Below are 24,811 nucleotides of genomic sequence, written 5' to 3'. Positions count from 1 at the left end.
AGATTCCGTGGAGTTCCACGAACGGGTGGAAATTGGCCAGAACTCCACTTTACATGTGTTACGTGGACTGGCCAAAACTCTGCCAACCTTGCCGGAGGAGTGGTGGGGGTTATCTCCCACCCCAGTTATAGCAGCTCTTAAAGGTTTCATTTTTTTCCACAGGCCCTGCGGTTTGATCTCCCTTAGGAATTGCAGACCGCTTCAGATTTGAGAGAGAGCTATGTTTCTCCATATACTGTATGGTGTTTCTCTTTAAGAAGGACATAGACACAGAGCGATATAAAAACAAAATTTGGAGTATCTACCTCATCCAATTTACTGTTCCTTTCCTGTAGCTGGCTCCTTATTTATCAGATATCTGAAAGCCCCAATTTGCTGAGTTAAGGTTGTAAAATGCTTTATTGCACTCTAGGTGCAAGTCAAAGATTTCATAGTGGGTAATATTATTCTCACTTGTCACCTGTACAGAAAGATCCCTGTGTGAGAGAGCTCATCTCCCTGGTATCTTACTTCACTCCCAGTAAACTCATGGACTTCCACATTTTGTTTGTGTCCCGTGCCTTTTGGAGCTGCAAATCAGTGACTAAGATTCCTCCCCTAGGGTTGTTATTGAAACTCTTACATTCAAAGTAGGTGAACCTGTGGTAGATAGTACAAGGTATACATTTGGCCTTCCTTTCTTAGTTTGAGCATCAGCCATCATGGTCAAGGATTTGTTCTGTCCCTCAGATGGGTCTAAAAACTCACTTCTAGATGTATAGGTTTTTTTTTGGTACTAGCAGGGCTAAGCATTGGTTAAAGATAGTGGAAAATATTGCTATTGGACTGACTGTGGGGCAGCTTATTTATGTAACAGAGGAGACATAAGCATTTTCTTCAGATCTATAAGGAGACACTGGAGCATCTTTGTGACCCCGTATGGATACTTGCAAGATCTTCCACACAGGGGTGGAGGGGTCAGTTACTTGGAACAATAAAGGTAGAGGATTAAGGCACAGTAACAGGTGGAGATGAGAAGGCAGAATAGTGGTGCTACAAGAAGTAAGGGTAGAAGGAATAACTGAGTTAAGCATCAAACAGTGATACAGTTTAGGAAAGTGTTACAATAATGTTGATGTGAACTGTATTTTATAATATGAAAAGCTTATGTTTAAGTAAAGACATTCTAAGTGCAACATTTACAGTAGGTGGGGTGACCTGCTGCCGTATCGAGGAGTTCCCTTACCTCTGCAATGACTGTGGCCAAGACCTTTCTGAGACCCTGCTGTGGCTGCGTAGAGCGTCGCTCCCGCGGCCGTGCATTTTGCTTTGCGTGGTGCGGCCGCCAAGAGGAGAGGAAGCTGTGACCACTACGAACTACATTTCCCTGTAGCCCCTGTGGCCGGAAGCCGCCCACAGGACATTTGCGCCCGGAGGCGCATAAAATCAAGCCCCACTCCCCGCGCCGCGGGAGCGCGCGGGGCAGCGCCGGGCTAAGCCCGGGCAAAGGGCGGGCCCTCGGTAGCCCTCAGGAGCCGAGGGAGGCCGGGCTGGGCCTACCCACTGACATTCCTCATTAAGGTATTACGTCCATTGCACTCTCCTCCCTTGTTATGTCCTGCCCCTTGTCTACTTGTTTGTCCTAACCTATTTAGCTCCTAGTATTCTGGGGCAATACTTTAACATTGTCTTGCTTATCCTTCCCTTGGCTAAGTGTAATTATCCGTTATGGCTCTAGACAACACAAAAGATTCCAGTTCTCTTAACAAAGGAACATTGGACAACTTTATGCATAGGATTCCCTTGGACGCTGACAGGGAGAGCGCGCTAGCAGAACGTCTCGCTCAGCGACGGCACTCTATCGAATTGATTAAAAACAAGCGCATCTCGCCTGTGAGGCCTCAGAGAGTAAACACATCACATAACAGTGATCTCGCTGTAATTGAGGACTCAGACACTACTGCTAATAGTATTAATAGCATTCCTATTCTGTTACGAGATGCAACTCCCACCCCTGACACAGTCAATATTCCATATAGTCCAGTCTCATCAATCCATGCTTGCCCATCACCAGAGATTGAACTTATCCCTGACACGCCCTTACCTGTAGAAAAGGTTACACGGAAAAATAGGAAAAAATCCAAACCCTCCAGAGCACATGGCTCACCCCCAAGGAAATGAAGGAAACAAGGGAACGAATCACACAAGAAAAAAACTAGCCATATAGACTTCGGAAAAGCGGCTAAACCCCACACATCGAGCACTGGGACGAAACATGATCTAGGTACTTCCCCACCACGCTTGACACTAGAAACCCCCTCAAAGGACCCAATAGGAACAATAGAGCACTTAATTAGAGCATCTACACTGCCAATAATAGAGAGACTCAAAAGACTAGAAGCTAGGCTTGGCTCCTCAGAGGAAAAATTAGTGACAAGCGCAGGGCTATTTAACCGCACTTCCAAGCCGGTCATAAAAAATCCAACCATGGCATTGCCCACAAATTGTACCATCCAAAAAGACCCAGTTAGTATAGAGTCAGACAAAACTAAACCTCCTAGGCCAGACACTGGCACGACAACACATCAGACTAAATAACACGTAGTCGGCGAGGCCCACAAGGTAAAGACAACTCGCAACCTGGGAAAGCCACAGAGTAAGCACGATAAAAACAGCTCAGAAGAATTAATAAAGCCAAGTGGAACTGCCACCGGAAGGAGTTCCACTAGTGGTGGTCTTAACAGGAGTCCCAACTCTAGAAGAAGGAAAGAGGGAAAATCATTTCCAGTTAAAAAAGAAAACCACATACTGGCTTAGGCAGAATCGCCCCCTCCCTCCAAACCTAAATGGAGAGATACTGCATGTTCGCCGCCTCTCATGGCTGGGTGCCAGAAAAAAGGATAAAAAGGGAGACATAGTTGTCATCAACTTTAGAGACCATAGAACAGTAAGTCACATCCTAAACTGGTTCCCTGAAAAGGGAAATACATCCATCTTACCTTGTGACCTGACCTATTTTTACCCTAGGTCCCTATTGGTCCCTCCTCCCAACTATAGAACTCATAATTATAGAACTATGAAACATCTCCAGGCTAATCACTCAATTCTCCTTTAAAACCGTTATGGGAGTCTTTCCGGTCTTGAAGGAGTTGATTGACTGCACCATAGCCACATACCATATCCAAGATCAAACAGCTCCATGATTCCTCTCTCCAAAAACACCGAGACAAACCTCGGACTAACTCCACATGAGGGGCAGACAAAACAAAACAAATCCCTGGCTAGCATTAAAGACCTCGCGAACACCATTACCTTCATTAATCAACCGTCTGATACAAATACTCCCTTTCAGGACCCAAATAATTCTCTCTCTCAGGATCTAAATACCACTCAAACAAATTCAGGAAAGAGGATACCTAAAGGGAGAGAATCTAGACCTTCCCTCCTTACCTCATTCTGGAACATAGCAGGGCAACGCACTAAAATGTTATTCGAAGACTGGACGAGATTTATCTCCAACTTTGATATCATCGCCCTACAAGAAACTTGGCTACTTGACCCCATACATATTGTGGGGTTCAAGACCTATTTTACACCAGCAATACCCACGCCCTCAGGACGAGCAAAGGGAGGTTTAACCATCTACATCTCCAATCTTCTGGCGGCGATGGAAATAGAACTAGTAAAACTTGAGTGTAGCTTTCAGATCCTTGCCCTTACCCTAAAAAATAGGGACAAGTTCCTCATAGTGAACTACTACAATAACCGCCCAGAGAAAGAGGCAACACATTTGGTATCCTTGATCCGCTTTACCCTTCGAACCCTAACAGAAAAGACCAACATGGAAACAGTGATAATCTGGGGGGGGGGCGATTTTAATCTGGGCCCGTGTCCAGCTGGCAATATATGTGGCATCCTCAATGAATGGGAAAATCCTATATCCCACTTTAGGCACAGTACACTTGGCAGCCAACTTAATGAAACCATGTTTGAGCTAAATCTTGTCCACGCTAACAACCTCCACAATGACAAGGCAAAACTGGCCCCCACTTTTCATGGTCAGGGATATAATACAACAATAGACCATATCCTGGTCTCAAACGGGGCGAGGATAGGGGATACTCTATTCACAAGACACAATAGTGCACTTAGCGACCACTACCCCCTAAGTATCTCATACCCATTATCTTGTAATCCTAAAACCAACCCTGGTACCATTCTAGACCAAAATAACTTAACGTTGATTAGACTAAATGGCTATGCCCTGAAATGGGGGAAAATAGACCCACAAGAGATAACATCTAAAGTGATCACAGGGGCTTTTCCCCACATTGAAATGCCTTGATCCTGATACCACAGATGAGGAAATAATCTCTAACTTTGAAAGGATCATTAAAACTATAAATGATGCTTTATGGAGAGAACTCAAACATAAATCTAAGCCAAAAAAGGGTTGGTTCAACCACGAATGTACGACTACATATCAAGTCCTAAAAAATGCACTAAGGAAAGAGGTGAGAAGCCCACTAGAAATAAGAGAATTTAGGAATAAATATAATACAGCTCTAAAAAATAGGAAAAAAGAACTAAAGTCCCTCCTTGGGGAACAACTGCACGAAAGCTGTGCTCTCAAAAACTCAGCTGCCTTTTAGCAAGTCATTAAGTCCCCCTTTTTAGCAAACAACATAGATCACCCTAAAATAGATGTGGTAATAGACGAAAAGGAGTGGGTCCAGCACTTTTCAAAGATATTCATGATCAATCCAACTGACCCTGTGTGCCATGATTATCCTATCCAGGATACTACGCACACTGATAAACCCGGAAACCCGTTTCCGATCGATCTCCATTTCTCAATGCGACAAGTTGAATTGGCTCTACGTACAAGTAAAAACGGTAAAGCACCGGGTCCAGATAGTGTGCCAATTGACCTTTTTAAAGCACATATGGACATCGCATCAAATTCAAAGCCCTTTGCATCACCTTCAAGAGTATTCATGGAAAGGCACCTGCTTTTCTTAAAGATGCCCTTCATCCCTATCGCCCATCACGTAATCTTAGATCTGCTGATGCAAATCTTCTAAATGTAATCAAAACCAAAAAAGCAACCTGGGGAGATAGATCTTTTGCAGTAGCTGCTGCTAAACTTTGGAACACCATGCCAGCACATCTAAAAAATGCTTCAACATTACTATCATTTAGAAAGCAGCTGAAAACCTGGTTGTTCAATTATTAATTCCCCCTATTCCCGGGCCCAACCTTCAATTTCTCTGTCAAAGCGCCAAGACACACTTGGGTAAACGTGCGCTCAATAAATTGCATAAAATAAAAATAAATAAATCTGGACCCCACTTCTAACTAGAGTGCTCAATGCAACATGCTCCGTAGGCCTCCTGACTTCATGGTCCAAATCAATATTAGTTCCAATCTTCAAAAAGGGAGATAGGGGGGTCGGTAACCTGCTATCGTCCCATCTCACTCCTGGATTCGCTAGGAAAGGTGGCAGGACGACTAATACTCGAGCAACTATAGGTTTGGGTGGACAATGGCAGGATTATTTCGGACCTACAATATGGCTTTTGCCAGGGGCTGGGGACCATAGAGCAGGCACTGAACTTGACCCTATTAATAGATAAATATGTACATGTTAAAAGGGGCGACAAGTATATGGTCTACGTGGACCTTTCGTCCGCGTTCGACTGCATGTCCCAATCAAAACTCTGGACTCTATTGAGGGACATGGGCGTCCCAAAAAATTTGCTCAAGATTTTAAGGGAACTTTACTCTAACGCCACAGCTAGAGTTCACTATGGGGTGCAGGGGGAACTAACAAGGGAATTTTCAGTGGAAAAGGGAGTTAGGCAAGGATGTGTCTTGGCTCCCCTCCTTTTCACTCTCTACACCAACGGTCTGGAGGATGCGATGATTAGGGAAGCTCATGACCTCCCTATGGTGAATGGTCGACCTATACCAGTGCTCCTCTATGCGGATGACGCTGTCATCTTAGCCCGTACCACCCTGGAACTGCAAAAGAGTGTCGACAGATACTCGGCTTTTATGGCAGGGCTCGATATGAAAATTAAGACAAGTAAAACTTTTGTTATGAGGGCAGGCACAGTACACAAACAAAAATGAAGGGCATCCACTTATATGGGCAAAAACTAGAGACCACACAAAACTATTTGTATCTGGGCGTAGCGATAGATAACAAACTAGCTTGGAATATAGCTGTAGAAACCAGAAAATTAGTTTTCCTAAGAACTACAGCAGCTCTAGCGAACTTTTCCAGAAAGTTAGATAAAAGACCTCCTTGTGAACTAGTAAAGATTTACCAAGCCAAATGTCTATCAGTGGCTCTCTATGGAGCCGGGCTCTGGGGGTTTGCACCGATAGTCGAAATTCAGAAAGTGGAAAACTCCTTCTTGAGATATCTTTTGGCGGTCCCGAGGAGCACGGGCACTATGGCGTGCCATATAGAGTTGGGTCTGCCACATGTTACTGATCTAGCAAAAGCTGAACCAATACTATTATGGCATAGAATCTGGAGGAACGATAAAGCAACTCTTACCCAGTCTATTCTAACGGACTGCCTAGCACTGGACAAGGCCCACAACTCCAGGTGGCTGTGCTATATAAAAAAGTTTTTGCAAGATCTAGGATGGGCGAGGTACTATTATGATCCCTCCTCAATGTCCGAAGTCTCAAGAAAGGCACTAAAAACGAAATGCTTATCCCATTTAGAGGAACTGAGACTAACGAAGGAGGCAACAAAACCTTCAGTAGCACGCTCCCTACAAATACAAACGACCACCTCTATTCAGCCATACCTTACATTAAACACTTCAGGTTACGAGAGGTATCTCTTGGTAAGGTTTAGGCTGAACTTGTTTCATCGATTGGTCACATTCCCCACCAGAAATAATTGGGCCAAAAACCTCCCGTTGTGTCCATGCGACGATACTTCCCCTCAATCGACCATGCACACCATCCTCTTCTGCAAATTTTTACACGATTTCAGGAAAACTGTGGCTGATTCCACTACTAAAACAAACTGGATACAGACAATGCCGCCTAGCATTTCTATTTCTGCAGCAGTTGGATGGTGAAAGGACTACCTATCTTGTTGTGAACTTTTTGAAATGCACGGTCAGACATAGAGCGTTTTTAAGTTAATTACTTGTTTTCTTTTTCTACTTTTAACAACGAGTCATCTATTGAACTTTCGGTGAACTTTTAAAAGTATCAATTAAGTTTTAAAACCTAAAAGCGAGAACTTTCACGTATAGCCTCGTATTTTAACATAGAATAATAGCATCACCTTTTAATCGAGCTCTGTACGTGGAAGACTTGGTATGATTGTTTTTATCTGTACATATTGAATTTACTGTAAATGAAATGTATTGCTGTATGATTGTTGTTCGCTTTTTATGATTTATATTCTAAATCGAAATAAAGCTCAATTGACTTGACTTGACAGTAGGTAATCATAATTAAATGATATAGGCCTACTGAATACATAAGTTCCTATTTAAGTTAGCCTAACTGTCGATGCCATGTTAACTTACAAACAATGCAATAACACTGAAAGCCTGTTTAGTTGTTTGAACACAATGTTTTTCTCACAAACGTGGATTTTTCCAGAAACCTTTTGTCAGCTAGTGAATAGGCATTTGTTATGTTTTAGACAACTAATAGTGAGTTCTCACCCGTAAAAGAGGTGTCGGCCGAAAGACTGATTCTTGGGAAAATCCGCCTGGATCACAAAATATCAAGGCTGTAACTGTTCAATGTCTAATGTCTGAAAGCTTAGTGTGATCCTTTGAGAAAAAAGGGAGTTTGCTTGTTCCCAGGTGTTCGCTGATATACTATTGGAGGATGAAAAAGATGAAAGAAAATAATGTTGCAGCATAGACTATTGTGTTTATTTTAGTGTGTGTTCCTAGAGTAGACAGCAAATTTGTTCTCAATTCTCTGAATGGAGACTCGCCTTTGAGTTTCTGATGACTTTCTTCATGGGAGGCTGCCTTACAAAGACTTTGCTAAATTGTCTGCTCAGATCTTTGAACAGAAAATGCTTTCAGCTTTTTATACAAAGGTGTCACGTCATGCTTGTGATTTAATTCTCTTATAAGAACTCTTCATCAGGTTTCTGCAGAGAGAGACGTGCTGCTGCGCCGGGACTTTGCACGGTCGTTTATCTCGGGAATTTCAGCTGTATCCTCAGCCCCCATATTTACATTAGAGAAATCAATTGTCTGTTACCACCTGGGACCGCCTATTTTGGTGGGAAAGTGGCTGTACCTTCTTTGGACACTCGAAGAGGAGAAGGGATATTAGACTCCTTATGTATATCCCTAAAGTTATCTTTGGCCTCGTCGCTCCTTTCACATTATCCAATACAATTAAGACATTTGGTACCAACGGTGTTCCTCTGAGATTGCTCGTGAGGGCCTCGCCCCTTGGAATCCAGATCGCGATCGACTGTTCGTTATTAAGTGGCGGACACCACCCCAACATTTCCGATTATATATTTATATACTTGTTACCTCCATCCTCTGGATATAGCCCCTGTGATATTTGGCAGCAGGCCCTGAAAATATTGATTTATTGAATACTCAACAGATCCACAACTGTGAAGAAACTTATATAATTTTCCTTGCGCCCTGACGAAGGAACTTTTGGATATTTGCCCTTTCCGAAACGCACGTCGGCGCCATGTTTTTGCTTGAATTATATTTGTCCTTGTTCTTTTTTCGTAACCCGTGGTCCTGTTAATATTGTATTGTGCTTTTGTTTCGGTGTATGACGGTGTGGGTGATTGAGAGGATGTCTGAATGTATGAGTTTGGTTGGGGACTATCTGATTTGTTTCCGTTGATCAAATTGTATTGTATATATATATATATGGAATGTTTTTTATGAAACAATTTAGGATTGAATTGAAATAATAAACTATATGTTTTTCTAATAACGTTTGCTGTGTGGGACAATGATGGTATTTAAAAAGTAATGGATATATTACCTATAGGTATTTAAGGTTCTAGGAGAGGTTCTTGTGTTTTTTTAGTTTCTTCCCTGCCTCCCCTGCCTAGTATATACAATTTCAGGGACCCTCTTGTGTCATTGACTTCAGGGTTCTTAACTGACACCTTTTTTTCTCATTCTTTCCAAAAACAAATTTTGATTACGGAATTTTGTTAATGGAGCACGCTTGTTTTATTTTTACTATATTAATTGAAACCATATTTGGAGTGGATTGAATGCTCTTGGGATAGGATGTTGCTAAGACACTGTCAGATGACGCTTGGTCTTCCTTTGGACCAGTCCAACCCCTCTAAAATCTTGCTGTGCTCAGGGAATGAATCCTTACCCCAGAGTCTGCTTCAGTTTTTTTTCTCTACATTTTCTCTTGATTTTAGTAAATGGTTTTTACTTCCAGTTATTAGAAAATGGGCATTAGATGCTCGAAGGTGGACTTGAAATATATGCAACTGTTGGATTCACAGTCTAATTGTATTAAATTATGTTCTTTTTTTTAAATGTTTGTGGAAAATGAATTTAGTGGTGTTTAAATCGTGGTGGTCTGTTTAGCCTTAAAATGAATTATACAATTTTAGACCCTCTTATTATTGCATTTCTTATCAGCCTGTGAGTATTCTTTATCTATTTATTTTTGGCACTTGCACTTAACTCGATTGTATCATTTCTGGCCATGGGGTAACCAAAAGTGGGACGACTGAAACTTTTTCTTTTGTTATATGTTGGTGACCGTCCTATACTCTAATTTTTGTCGCATTATATGTTTCTGCCTGTGAGGTTTTCATTTCCTTTTATGCTTTGTTATATTGTGTCAGCTTTTTTGTGATGTAAGTTTTTGGTTACTCTGATAACTGAAATAAAGTTTAACTTGAAGTTGAACTACTACATTAATTGTGATCCTAACAAACATTTTGTTCTACTTTATACTCAAATATCTTAAATTCGATTTTCAATACCGAAAGGCCTATGTCTAGCATAGGATAACATTAACATTGGTGATGCCTTATTGCACTTTATAATTGTGATTTCCAAATGTTAAGAGATAACTGGTTCATGTGTGGTTTCTCTGGAATCCTAATTTAAAATCCTAATTTATAGTGAAGTCAAATTTTAAATTACAATTATGAAAATGCCACTTTTAGAAACTTTGCCTTTTTTTCCTTAGCCATTTGGTGTCTACAGCTTGTCTCTGGTCACATGACTGTGCGTAGCTGACACTTGGGCTTTGTGTATTCCTCCTAGATAGCGACACACAATGGGAGCTTAGGTGTGACTGGATGGGACATCACTGGCAGGATGGGTGGGAGGAGCTGGGCCCAGCTTCATTTATACCTGCCTCCACACAAAGGGCTTCATACCCCCTATAGTTAGTCTGGAGCCAGGGTCAGGACAGGAACACCAGGACATTTGTGCACTTCAAAGGCATGCCTCTATAAGCTTCTTCTCACTTCAAAGGCATGACTGTGTATAAAAAAAGACCTCAGACACCACTGCGTCAGCACACTTCTGGACCTGTGGATCTACAAGGACTGCCACTCTGCTGGACTGCTGTTCTGAAGGAACTGATGTCCTGCTGTACTGACCTGCTACCTGCTGTCCTCTTGCCTGGGTGAGAAGGACTCGACCTGCATCACTTGAACCCAGAATGGCTCCAAGTGATAGTTGACTGGCCTCTGATCTGAAGCTCAGAGATATAACAGGTTTCCAACAACCTTGGATCTGCACCTGGACTCTACCATCTGTGAGTCTACCCTGACAAGTAGATTTATCCCAGTCCTGGACCCTTGGAAGTGGGCTAAAGGTGCTTTTCCAGCCTCTGTGGTACCAGCGGAACTGACGCATCTCCTCTACTTCGCGGTGCAACCACAAGCACAACCGATGCATCTCCACCGGTGCTTGGATTGAATCTATCAGAAAAGACTTGTATTGCTGCATCGCCTTCAGAACTACCTCAGTGTGATGAACCCTCGGCACAAGCCCGCATCTCTCATCAACTGCAGCCTCGACTACGACGCTGTACTATGCATCGCATCTTCGCAGCTCATTGAAACTGACGCATCACCCCAACTATGCGGCTGTCACCTACACAGGACTTCTCTTCCCAAGCCCCATCAGTGGGATCCTTGATGTAGACTGCACCAGGACCTCACACCACAGCTTCGCCGCATCACGGAACCATTGCATCGCCTCAGCTGCGCAATGCATCTTCAACGCAGATCTACGCATTACTATGCAAAAAAGAATTTAAGGTACTTTTGTTCAGTGGACCTAACTGGGTCCCTGTAGCTGGCCCGCGCTCCATCGTGGTTTGCCTGAACGGGTGACTCTGTTCCAGTCCGGGACAACAAGATAACCACAGTTGACACTGTGTGCCTATTGTTGCTATTTCCACCAAAAACGTTGAAATTCAATATCTATGGTTCTACTGATTGGTTGTTTGTTGTTTTGGTTATGCTTTATTCACTAAAATCACGCCATATTTTTTACTGTTTGAAGTGTTGCACAAATATTCTACACATTGCCTTTAAGTTAAGCCTGAGTGCTCTATGTCAGGCTACCAGGGATTTGAGTACAGGTTAATTTGGGTTTTTCTTGTGCCTTACCCTGGCTAGGGTTGTTGTGATTGCTGCTTGACCAGGGTACCCCAGTCAACCAGTAGCCCAATTTCTAACACAGACATTTTAGGGGACAAATGAGAGCTATTTCATCCTCCCTTTGTAATGAAAGGAAAGTCATTCTTTACAGGATCAGGAAAAGGATTGCTCTTATATTTAAAATTACTGTTTTTGTGCTAAAATATGTGGGTAGGCACTTAAAACCTTTAATTATTTTCTTTTTGCATCTCCTGTTACATCTTGTACGTTCTTTACTTTTTGCATTTCTGCCCATGAAAGATGACTTTCTTTAAAAACCTTTGGTACAAATTTACTTTTGTTTTTGCAAAGCAGCATACCCATGAAAGAGCAGGGCAGTACCATATCTACTAAGATATGGCGCTGCTTTTGTCATCCCCTCCATGAATTTGGCCCACGATCTGAAATTTGGCTGATTGAGTATAAAGCTATTGTGTGACTTTGATTTGATTAATCTTTTTCTTTCTTTTTGCAGGTTGTGAAGATGATGATTGTTGTCGTCTGTACATTCGCAGTTTGCTGGCTGCCCTACCATATCTTTTTTATGCTACAGCATTTTGACGTGGAGTTGTTCCAAATGAAAGCCATCCAGCAGATATACTTGGCAATTATGTGGCTGGCCATGAGTTCTACAATGTACAATCCAATAATCTATTGCTGCCTTAATGAACGGTGAGTGTAAACAGGAATACCAAACATGACAGACAGTCTTTTATATATGTATATATTTTGTTCATTTTTGATTACCTAGTTATTAGAAAATCGTTGAGTGCACAGTTATGAATAATGTAGCGCCATACTGTCTAAGGAAAACCCCTCGGGTAGCGGTGCGCATTACAAGTCTGACAAATAAATAAACAAGGAATAATACCTTTTAACCTCATAACAGCTCCAGTGCTGGACGTTCCATTGCGCAGGTGCAGTTAGAACGTTCAGCGGCTGACGGCAGCACTACGGAGGTAGTGGTGCCGTCGGCCGGTGAACGTGTGCAGCACTTAAGGGGTTAATTGGATGAAAGGCGAGTAAATTACTGATGTTATTGATTCACAAGCTTTCTGTTTCAGAGGACAATTCATCAAAAGCAAGAAGACTAAGGCATAGTCTACTGATTTCTTTTCTTAGTAGGGGGCCATTCAACCGAAAGCCCATGAATATCTTTGAGATAAGGGAGCTTTCGCATTCCTGCATCACATTCTGCAGAGAAGCTCTCTATCATTTTATGCTACACAACTGAGGCTACTATGTTGGTCTAATAAAATGCAATTTTGCCTCTACAAGGTCTGCTTTGCACAGCTCTCTGGGTGGTCTACATGGAAAGACTAATGAACGCCCAGCATATAGGGAAGTTTGCGTTCCACCAGAAGAGGACAACTCTTCTTTTTCACCCTTACCCAGCAACAGGGAACCACATTGCTTATTGATAGACTAGGGCGCATTTAACAGCCATGACCTCAGTCTCTGTCCTTAGCATTGATTCATTTACTATATGCAGATGCTGCGGTTCTGTGCAGTCACACTAAAGTAGGCCTGCAGAGGCTGATAAACAAAATGTAACTACACACCACACAAAATAAACTAGTTAACTACTTAATAATCAAATGAAAACAAAGTGATGATGATCAGCAAGGCACTTAAGAAGAACACAACCTGGCACCTGGTACACATACACTGGATGCAGTAAAAGAGTAAAAATACTTTGGAGTATTGGTAGATGATAAGGAAACGCTCAAACAACAACTGTGGGCTATCACAAACAGGAGCAGTGCCCTAATTGTGGCATTCAATGCCTTGCACAAGAGGCTGAAAGGTCCAACACTTGACCTTCTTTTAAGGGTAATGTGGCACAAGTTCTGCCAACTCTAACTTACGGAAGTGAGGCCCTTCATGTCCGTGACACAGCACAACTGGACCAACTTTGCATGTGTTTAACCTAGCACTGAGCTCGTTCCCTAGCCAGGTATGCTTGGGGTTCAGTCTTATGAGGCAATCGATTGGCAGGCAGGGTGCAACAGTGAAGTGATATAAATTAAAACATGCGGAGCCTAACACAATAAACAATAACCTGTGATCGGCAACCTACAATATGGATAGCACTAACAGCAGCAGCTTCAAAGAGTATTTAGACCAATTTTGCGCTGGCTAAACCCCCCTCATTAAAGGCTAAAGACGAGCTTGAAATGAGAGCACGTCTGTACAGTTATTCTTAATTAAAGTTAGCAAAGTATTTGGCTTGCACATGCCCACTTCAGGGGCGGCTCTAGGCTCATGGCGGCCCTGGGCAGGGAGCGTAGGTAGGGGCCCCGGAGGAACGCAGATGCGGAGGCCAGTGAAAAGGGGGCTGTCAGGGTGTTTGGAAGTGGAACAGAGCCGGAGGCCGCCAAATCCCTGCCAGGGGCCGCCACGCAAATATGTATCCATCCTCAGAGGATTATTATATTAAGGATATATATTGGTGTGGCAGCCCCTGGGTTTTGGCGGCCCTGTGCAGGTGCACAGTTTGCACATGCCAAAAGGCTGCCCCTGCCCACTTTAGCTGAAACTAAAGCTGCCGCAGTGCCGCTTGGGCTGTCCCCCCACACTAGCGAAAAAATCAGCATAGCAGAATACTTGTGATAGAGGATGTCATCCATGTCTTTCAAGAATGGAAAATATTTTAATTTGTGACTTACATGTATTTGTCTTAAAATGGGTATGAGTAGGAATCGCCCTCTTAAAACCTTACTAAAAAACAAAAGGATCTGCGCACTCAGCCAGGCCGTCATATCTTGATGACAGCCTGATGACCCTACATTAAATTGCTGCTTTGTGAAATTCCTAAACAGATTTGAACAAAAAATACGTGAATTAGAAAATGCGCACAGTAACGAACAGTGACAACCAGGGAGCAAAAATCCTGCCCTAGTTCTCGGGCCTAGCTGCTAGCTGGAGATTGGACATTTATATTACAACTCTGAGCTATCCTGGCACCTTGTGATTTCTCGATTTTATGGGATCGCCTGTCAAAGTTGTGTGCTTATGTTTAATGCTGCTTTTTTTTTTAAGTTCAAGTTTATTGAAACCAAAATGCAAAAAGAAGTACAACATGGAGGCATCATACAAGATAATGTAAATAGAACTATAAAAGCATAAACTAAAGATGCATAATTAGGAATCAATAAGCAATAAAGTCTGAGCGAAAACGAGGAGAAAAGAAAAAAGGGGGAGGGAAAGAGAAATAACGAATAATAAAGATGCAGAAAACAAGGTACCAATTCTCAAAAATTGTACATTGTATGCATATTCATAACAATAAAAAATGTAGGAGTAAAAAACTATAAAAGATATAAGAAGCAATAATATGATATATAATATGAAGAGAGAGACAACAAGAAATTAATCAAGGCGGTTTGCAAACTTCATCAGGTTTATTGGTCTGTGGAGTAGTGGAGGGGCATGAGGATGAGAGAGTGCATAGATATGAGGTAAGAGGGATCCATAGTAAATCTCTCTTAATTGCCAGGGAAATAGGGGTGACATAGTTAGTATCTAGTCGATGATGAAAACAAATGGCATTCCACCAGGCCGAGTAAGTGACTTTTGACGAGCCTTTCTAGTTAGAAGTAATCAAGTGAAAAGCAATTGCTATTAAGAGGTCAATTAGTTTGAGAAGGGGATTGAGGCCAGGAGGGAGATAGGGAACCTAAGAAATCAGCTGGAAGTGAAAAAGGGACTTGTGTGTTAAAAATAATGTAAATATGAGACCAAATAGAATGCCAGAAAGTAGATAAATTTGGGCAAAGAAAAAACATGTGAAGTAAATTGTCATTAGGGGAAGAGCAAGACCAACAAGTAGATGAAAGGTCTGGGGAGAAGGATGCCAGTCTTGCAGGAGAGTATAACAAGTGTTGGTAAATAAAATAAAGGGTTTGGGTGGTTTTAGCTGCCCTTGAGGTTTTATTAATTTTTAACCAAAGTTTATCTCAAAGGGAAACCGACCAGGAAGAAGGCAAATCTTGTTCCCAAGCCAATTCAGTCTTTGTCTTGAGTCGCTCTGTAGGAGATAAAAGACATTTATAGATACTAGAAGCAGAAGAAGTAGATGTCAGGAGGTGAAAAATTGTGGAGCATGAAGGAGGAAGAGTAGACGAAGAAGGTAAAGATTAAAGGTAATGCTGAAGGGCAGGGAGTAGGAGGACGTATTGTTTTTTACAAGAATTAGGAAGATGAAAAATAGATTGCAAATCAGAAAAAGATAAAGGTATGTTTGCATGCAGAAGTTGAGATATCCATAGTAAACCCCTAGATATCCATGATTTCCAATAAAAGGTGTGATTTATAATACGAAGTAATTTATTGTGCCAAATAGACTGCTGAGGCAACAACAATAAAGAAGGATGGTGGGTGAGGAGTTAAAAGTTGACGAGTATGAGCAATAACTGAAGATTGTAAAAAAGAAGAATGGGCAGTAAATGCAAGAGTTTCAGGCAGATCGAAAGGGGAAACAAAATATTTTTCAATGGAGAGCCATACTGGAGGTGGGAGGGAAGATCCGTGAACAACCATCAGGAAGCTAGGAGAGAAAGCAAGGTGATAAGATTTAAAGTTAAGGAAGTTGAGGCCACCATTATTTTAATCCTTTTTAAGACTGGATAGGGCTATCCGAGGGGGCTTATTTTTCCAAAGAAATTTCAATAAAATCGAATCAATTCTTTTAAAATAATAACTTGGGATACGAACAGGAATCATAGAGAGAGAATATAAAATTATAGGGGCTAACATCATTTTAATCGAGTCTAACCTGCCCCACCAAGAAAGGAAAAGGGGATGCCACTTGGTAATCAAGTCATTCAATTTCTTAGTAATGTATTCAAAATTGAATTTCAAAGTGTCAGAAATAGAAGCGGAAAACCATAAACCTAGATATTTTAGTTTAGAGGATTGCCAGGAATAGCCTGTGTGCTCAAAGTAGTGGCGAAGACATAGAACATTGAGGTGTAAAACCTCGCATTTGTCTCGGTTAAGGCGATACCCGGAGACTTGTGAAAAAAGATCAACTTGTTGAAAAAAGGAAGGGAGAGAAATATCTGGATGAGAGCAATATAATAGAATATCGTCAGCATAGAAGGACAACTTGACATGTTCTGAGCCTAGTTGAAATCCAGTAATTTGGGCATCCTGTCTAATTTTCGTGAGAAAGGGCTCCATTGCCACTATAAACAACAAGGGGGACAGGGGACAACCTTGACGAACACCTCTGGAAAGGGAAAAATCCTCTGAGATTTTACCATTAGCAAAAATAGAAGCACTAGGGCCAGAATACAGTAAAGAGATAAGTGAGATCAACTTGGGAGGAAAGCCTATCCATTTGAGAGCATGAAACATAAAATCCCAACCAATTCTATCAAAGGCTTTCTCTGTGTCAAGGGTAATTGCCGGTTTAATGCTGCTTTTAACTTGTAAACCCGCACTTTTACACAGCCCTGTGACTCAGCGACTTTAGGAGATTGCCTGACGAAGTTGTGTGCCTATGTTCAAGCTGCTTTTTAACTTGTACATTTGCACTTTAAAACAGTTTTTTTATTTATCTGGGGACTTTCTACGCTCCTTTTTAACACACACCATTGGCACAATTGTTGGCGTCTCCCTTCTTTGGGCTTTTTTAGGAACCACAATTATTGCTTTCCTTTGTTTCTCTAAAAAATGCTAATCTCTTTTGTACAATCTTTGCAATAGTGTTTATTAACTGATGCACATAAAGTTTCTTTACTTTCTTACTAGGGTTCATTAAATTGGATGACTTTTACTTGTTTCCAAATGAGCATGCATGTTGGTTCTGTGCGCAAAGATGGGTCATGTGCATTTCAGAGCTAGTATCTTGTAACATGATCAATTTGTGTCATGTTTAAGCCACTTTCACTTCAGCAGTCTGATTGTCACAAAGGCTCAATCCTGAGGTTCCTTGTAGGTTTGTAGCTGAAGATCCTTCTGCAGGTAAGCTTGGCACTCCATCCAGAATTCATTCACCAGGTTAAGGGGGACTTTGAACAGGATCCAATGTAGTGTTGTTAAAGATAGCATTGTGAGATATTGCATTTTCCAGCCCTTAGTTTATTGTTACTTTCAATGGAGTCATTCAAAGTGAAGATCACATGCTCCTCCTGAAATTTTTAGATTATTCCAATTAATGGAGAGACTATTTTTCACCATTGCCTCAGTAGCTACATCCTTATATGTTCTTAGAATTCTCAGAATCTACATTCTGAATGTTCTGAATGTTTTCTGATGGGCTTGAAGCACTGTAGAGTCACAGCTGTGCTTGAATTCATGAAACTCCTTCTGGAAGAGATTATTATTTTCAATTTCTATATCCTCAACCAAATATTTTACCACCAACAACTACCACTTTCTACTCCTTGGAAACAATGCTGGCGGTCCATGCTTGCATTTTAAGCTCCTTTGTAGCCAAGGTTGCTTATAGGCTGCTGGCATTCTTGTACAGTGATTACATAACAGCCATGAAGGCCATCAAACTGTCCTGCTTGAGTGTTTCGTTGTCTGCATGTGTATTTTTCATGGGTTCATTTATGTCCTGTGTCTTCTCGGCCTAGAAAGAAATCTTCTCCTTGCATTAGTCGCCACTTGTTCATGTTGCCCACAAAAGTACTCTATAGAAAACATCCACTTATCGCACTTTCCACTGGGAATCAACCTTGTGGTGTGGGGTGCTTGCACTTTTCTTTATTTCAATACCTTATGTGGTGCTATGCTCAGTCTGTGAGTCTATGTATACTTAACCATGACATCACTCCTACTAGGTGCGTATTTGTCTGGTTTAGCGTTACCATCTACTTGGCCTGAAGTCTTGGTTCGGGTATCTTCAGCAAAAAGCCAATGCAGTGCTCCTTTTGAAACTCTCTGATCTCCCCATTTGTAAAGAGGGTACCTGCCACTGCACCTTGGACATCATCACTTCACCTTGTTACTCAATTTGAGATAGCACCAGGGAGGGCTGTAAACCGGTCTGTGTACTTTCAAGGGTGAGTTCTAAGCCACCAGGGAGATCCCCTGTGCTGTTCCTAAGTTCTTTCCACTGAGCCACACCCCTGAGAGAATCACTTTCAATTAGTAGACCTGAGGACAGAAAAAGTGTCCCCTTCTTTCCCGAGTCGGCTTTTCTTGCTTCTATCCCACTGTTCTATTACTGGTTACATATTGATGACAATTCGTTTTCCATTCTACCTTTTCTGTTGGTTGTTGTAGGGTTAAATGGCTGTGGCATTGTAACCCTTTGCCAAGCTGATCCTTGTTACACTATTTCTAACTTAACCCGTATTACTCTTTTGCAGTGCAGGAATATATCTTACAAGGGTGATTATGCGTCTTTAATTCTTTAAAAACGAAAGTGAATACAGTTTGTATCTGGTTTTATTAAACATATTGGGCATGATTAACAAATGTAAACTTACATGTTTGTGTAAGTTTACTGTTTTTTGATGTTCAAACTATAGGAAATGTATGACTGCGAAGATTCCACATTTGGGCCTAGATGTAGGCAATTTTATTTTACCACTTCTTAAATGCCGAATTTTACCGATTCGGTATTTAAGAAGTGGTAAAATAGAGGGGGGGGGTGTAGGTATTACAGAATCGGTAAATACCGAATCGTTAAGATTCGATATTTACCGATTCTGTAAATACCGACTCAGTAATGTCCATTGATTCCTATGGGCTTTGAAGCCCATAGGAATCAAGGGGCATTATCGAATCGGTATTTACCGATTCGGTAAATACCGATTCCAGCAAGGGTGCAGGGGGTGTCACTTTGACATCCTCTAGCACCCCAAATACAGGCATGTGTGCCATGTGGCACACAGACATGCCCTAAGGGCATGTCTGTCTGTCACATGGCATAGGTGTGCATGCACACATGTGCATGCACACCTGGATTCGGTATTTTACCACCCAATTGGATTGGGTGATAAAATACCGAATCTGAAAGGCCTTTGGGACTCAGAAGAGTCCCACCTACATCTAGAAGTTACCGAATCGGTAAAAATACAGATTCGGTAAAATTGGCCCCCTACATCCCAAAAACGCATTCACCGGTTGGTAACAGCGGAAATCGGCCGTTACCGGCCGGTAAATGGCCACCTACATCTGGCCCTTGGGGCGGAGAACTCCGCACATAAGAAGATAGGCCTATCCAATATTTTTTTTGCATGGAGTTCTCTGTCCGGACTTGGGAATTATCACAGTACTAGTAAATCATAGTTTGTGAGCACGAAAAAAGAGTAAACTGACACTAAGGTGTAAGTTTACCAATGCCACTCAGGCCCAAAATATTTACTGGGCAATGCAAATACTGAGTGCCTTCAAAAAGTATGACTTGACTTTAAGACATCATTATTCCTTGAAACCCAAAGTCTTAAAATGAGGTCACTTTCTTCCATGGGGCATGAGTTGTCTTTATAATGTCCCAGAGACATCAGGCACTACTTTTTACAAGGAGTTCCCAGTAGAACCTGTTGTCCCTGAGTTTTGGAGAATTGGCTCAACAGCATGCTAAAAATTGATTCTTCCCCTTACCCTCTCTGCTCTTCAGTCTTCACCGCTTTTCCCATGAATCTGTGACCACCTTCTGACGTTCATGTGCAATCTGCTTAGTATGTATCAATGTATTTAATCAGGTTCTGAACCTCATAAAATATGCCTTCTTTTGTGGACTAAGGACTATTGAACAGGCCTCAGCTGCATGTACTCTGCTAAAATGCTGTGCATTTGTTTAATGTTTGCATCTTCTGTTACTGTGGACCTGCTGACAGATAATGGAATATTATTATCCATCACACTCTAAGACAACAATACCGATTCAGTGATAGGTTTAGCAATATAAGGTCTTATTTATTAGGCCCTGCAACACTGTTACGCCTCCAGTGCGTCACTTTTTGTGACACAGTGGCGGCATAAAAAACATTGTGCCCTATTTATATAGTGATGCATCTAGGTAGAAGCATCACTTTGTAAACCCCCAGAGCTACATTATACCTGCGCCAGATATAATATATGCAGGGTGGGCTTTCCCCTGCATCAAGTCTCGTCGAAGCGGTGCATTGAAATCTATAACATTTCAGTGTGCCAGGTGTCAGAACCTTACGCCGGCCTCATGGCAGATGTAAGGGTGACGCAGTGCATTGAAGAAAGGCCTACCCCAAGCATTGCTGGAGTTGCTCCACGCTTGCGACACAACTCCATTAAAGCTTGACTTCTGCCCCGACGGATACATCAGGATTCCTGACATATCTGTCTTTCCTTGCGACATGGAACACCATACAATAAATACACAGCCACATACATCATTGTAGGAATTTACGATTCCTAAATTGTGAAAATTAAGGAATCGCAATTTAGAAATCGCAAATTCCTATGCATCAAGAAATCGCAAAAGTTTTTGCGATTTCTTAATTTTCCTTATTTGCGATTCCTTAATTGCGAATCGCAAATAAGGAATCGCTTTACATTGATTCCTATGGGCATAGAGGCCCATAGGAATCAATGGGAAGACATTCTCATTTTGCGAATTAGCAATTAAGGAATCACAATATGAGAATGCATTTTCAAGGGTGCAGAGGGGGGTCCAAAGGACCCCCCCTGCACCCCTGAAATGTCACGTAAGTACATTTTACTCACACACATGTCCCAAGGGCATGTGTGTGTGTAAAATATAAGTTTCAAAAATGCATTTATTTGCATTTTTGAAACTTTTCACAAATTACCATGAAGGTGTACTTCATGGTAAGTTTTCCCTTTAAAATTGTAAATTCGCAAAAAAATAAAATCATGCATAGCATTTAAGAAATCGCAAGATTTGCGATTTCTTAAATGCTATCGCAATTTGAGAAATCGCAAAAAATTGCGATTTCTTAAATTGCAATAAATGAGAAATGAATGATGCATCCCAAAAAGTGATTTTGGAATCGCAAACGGCCGAATTTTGCGATTCGCACCGTTTGCGATTCCAAAATCGCTTGATGCATGTGCCCGACAGTGCATCCACGGTGTTGCAGTAAAAACTGTTGCAGTGACAGGTTTCGTAAATAAGCACCGTAATATTTAATGAATGCCATGCAGCTAAGAAGTTCCCCTGACTTCTGACACTCATCTTGCAGGAACCATATATCGTAGGAATAAATGTAATGAATTCCTAGATTGGATTTCAAGAATGTTGCCAACACCTAATATCAAAATCAAACATTAAAAGTAATTCACCCTGACAAGATCAAATATCTAATCAGAATCGAGCTCCTTATTTTTTATTTGGTACTTATGAGATGTGAAATAGTATGTGCCTGAGCCAGCAGAGAAGAATAAAGGAGATTTTTATTCGAGGCCTCCCACATTTTTATCACAACTCCTAAAAGCTCTTGACATAGCTAACTGCATCCTATACCTTTGAACTCTATGAAGGGAACACACTATAGCCGGAGTTCAAATGAGAAGGTGACCACAGTTTCTACTTGGAAGGTGTCAGTGAACAGTCCCCCAATTACATAAGGCCTTTCCCAGTAGCAGTCGGTGGTGGGAGTAGCTTCCGGGCTGCGATGTGGGAATGGGGAAGGGGAGAGGCAGGGTGGGGGGTAGTCATCTATGGATTACGGAGGATTACAGTTAAGCAAACATATAAATAAATAAAACTAATTTTGTTGCGTGCACTGCTTCGCATTTGGGGATGCAGTGCGTACAACAAAGTTCTTTTAATTTATTTATATGTTTAATTACCTGTAATGCTCCGTAATCCATAGATTGCTATCCCCACCCTGCACCTCCCCCTCCCCACGTCACCGCCCGGCACCTACTCTCACCACCGACCGCTACTGGCCTTTCCAGAAAAAGTCTACTTCTGATGGTTTGGGACATTCAAGACTAGTGCCAACACAATATGACGGTGTGTCCCTTTAAATGGACTCTGTTAAACTTGCTTCGAGTAGGTGGATTTGGAAGGAAAAAGAAAGCTCCTTAGCCACAACATTTTTCTCCGAGATATAGAATTTTTGCCTGTGCTGAAAGATGAGGGTTTTGCTTAGTTTAGTTTGTTCATATTTTCAGAAGGTAAGCCACAAAACATTATAAATCACAGTGTAATTAAACAAATTGCAGTCATAATATTCAAAAAAGAAAAAACAATACAAATAAAAAGGTAAAAATATTCCTTCAGGGAGATGGCAGAAATGCACCATATCGACTGAAACGGTGCAAGGGTACCTGCATTACAAGGAAAATTGTTTGTGTGCAGGAAGAAATAACTTCCTGCACAAAAACAATCTCTGGAGGCATGTTCCTCTTTCTATGTGTGCTGCATATTGTAGCACACTTAGAAAGAGGAAATAACTAGGAGAAAAAAATATTTTTCTCCTTGTTACTCCATCCTCTAGGAGGCGTATCATTTTCACACATTTCCAGGTTTACAAGCCTTTGTAAATCTAGGATTGCGTGAAATCCATGGGTGGATGCATGGGAACGCCTATGTTCCACCCATGGAATGCTTACCACAAGCAACTGCATTGTGTAACATTTTCTTTTACAAAGCCACGCAAGGCAGCGCAAATCATTCCTTGTGTGGCTATGTAAATATCGACTAGCATTTTGCATCACGCAAGAGCAGCCCCTCTCTCTCACCTCCATTACTCTGCCAATGGTGGTCTGGCGCGATGCTTCGCACAAGCCAGCACCGCCACTCCCGATGAGGCCCTACGCATAGGGCGGCCTCCCAACACCACGCTTGAGGCCAGTATAACGAGGTGACCCACCTCTGCCAGCAAGCACATTGCCTGCGCTACTTCATCCTCCACCATCTCAATCAGATAAGGCAATTACAAACCGCCGTTCCAAATAATAACACCTTGCTATCCCTAATACACCACAAAATCTTTTAGCCTAAGCCTGCTGCTAACCAGCGTATTTGCCACTATAAAATGATGGCTGGTAGCATAAAATGGCTGACTGTATACTCCCAAACGAAGCCCAAAAAAACCTGGAGCAGTCACTGGAGCTCTCCATTCCCCAAAATATCCCAGGTGGAAGGCCTCCCCCTGGTCGCCTGCCCTCCAAGACCCAATTTAAATCTAAAGGTTAGTTCTTTTGCACTAGAGTACAGCCTGGAATAAGAAGGAAGATATCTTACATGATGTGTTAGAAGGCTTCCTGCCTGCTTGTAGTAGATTCTGGAATAGCTAGTTTTACTGCTTCTTAAATTGTTGTCCTTCAGGAACTGATTCCAAAATTAAGAGTAGCCGGCTTTCTCACCTGCTCCAGTAGACTATTTAATCCAGCTATGCTGTGTACAACTGCCTGTCTGCTGTGGATAATGCCTCTGAGGAGCATGATTCCAGGAAGTGAGGTGGTTATGGACCAGTCCACATGATCCCAGTGAACAGGTGTGCTGCTAGGAAGGATTTGGAAGACTCAAACCAGTTGTGCCAATGCTTCACTACTGATATCAAGACTAACATCACTATAGCAAGTCAAGAAAAAATAAATTTGAAACTTCCATTCTGTTTTTTACATGAATGTGATTTGTTGTCTAACATTCTTTATTTATTTGTTGTTACTCACGCCACAGAATCTACTTTTTTCTAGGGACTCCCTTACTGCTCAGTCTAGTATACCAATAGTTGGTCTGAGGTTTCCCTTCTAGGATGTACTGCCTTGGAATCCTCTGTGCTGATCTGGAACCCCTGTACCTTATGCAACAAGACAGTTATATCTCTCTCTAACAGACCCCAAGCGCATTTCCCTAGCAAATGTTATGCGCAATTGAATCTTTGAAGACAGCATACCATTTTTTGCTACATCTCGGGTAGTCATTAGCTGAGGGACATTGTACAAGTGGCTCCATATTTAGTAACCTGTCTGATGCACAAACGTGTCAGAGGCTCAGTAGGCAGTTCACCATTAGAGCTCCAGAATCAATAGCCAGAGCATTGGAGAGTTCTAGGACTATAATCATGGGTGAAAAAGTGAGAGGATAAGAGAACAACGGCAGTTGTGATGAAAAGTTGTTCTTGATACGGGGACTTCGATGGGTACCGAACCTATAAAAAGAATACAGTAATCAGTGAAACATCTTGTATTTATTAATATCTCTTTTAGGGGGGCAGGACCAACAAGATGGCTGGCCGAACATGA

At 41.8% G+C, this 24,811-nt stretch overlaps 1 protein-coding gene across 1 annotated transcript in view; it reads left to right on the top strand.

Annotated features, from left to right (window-relative positions):
- Positions 1-24,811, top strand: part of TACR1 (tachykinin receptor 1) — a 1,856,788-nt gene that overhangs the window by 1,783,035 nt on the left and 48,942 nt on the right. The window contains exon 4 of the mRNA XM_086943568.1: positions 12,126-12,322. Within this exon, the coding sequence (XP_086799694.1) occupies positions 12,126-12,322 (197 nt within the window). The remainder of the gene's footprint in view (positions 1-12,125; positions 12,323-24,811) is intronic.

This window comes from Lissotriton vulgaris, chromosome 11 (genome assembly GCF_964263255.1).
Source record: "Lissotriton vulgaris chromosome 11, aLisVul1.2, whole genome shotgun sequence".
Classification (NCBI taxonomy): domain Eukaryota; kingdom Metazoa; phylum Chordata; class Amphibia; order Caudata; family Salamandridae; genus Lissotriton; species Lissotriton vulgaris.
The sequence above is the reverse complement of the archived record's forward strand: the minus strand, read 5'-3'. Positions and strand labels throughout refer to the sequence as shown.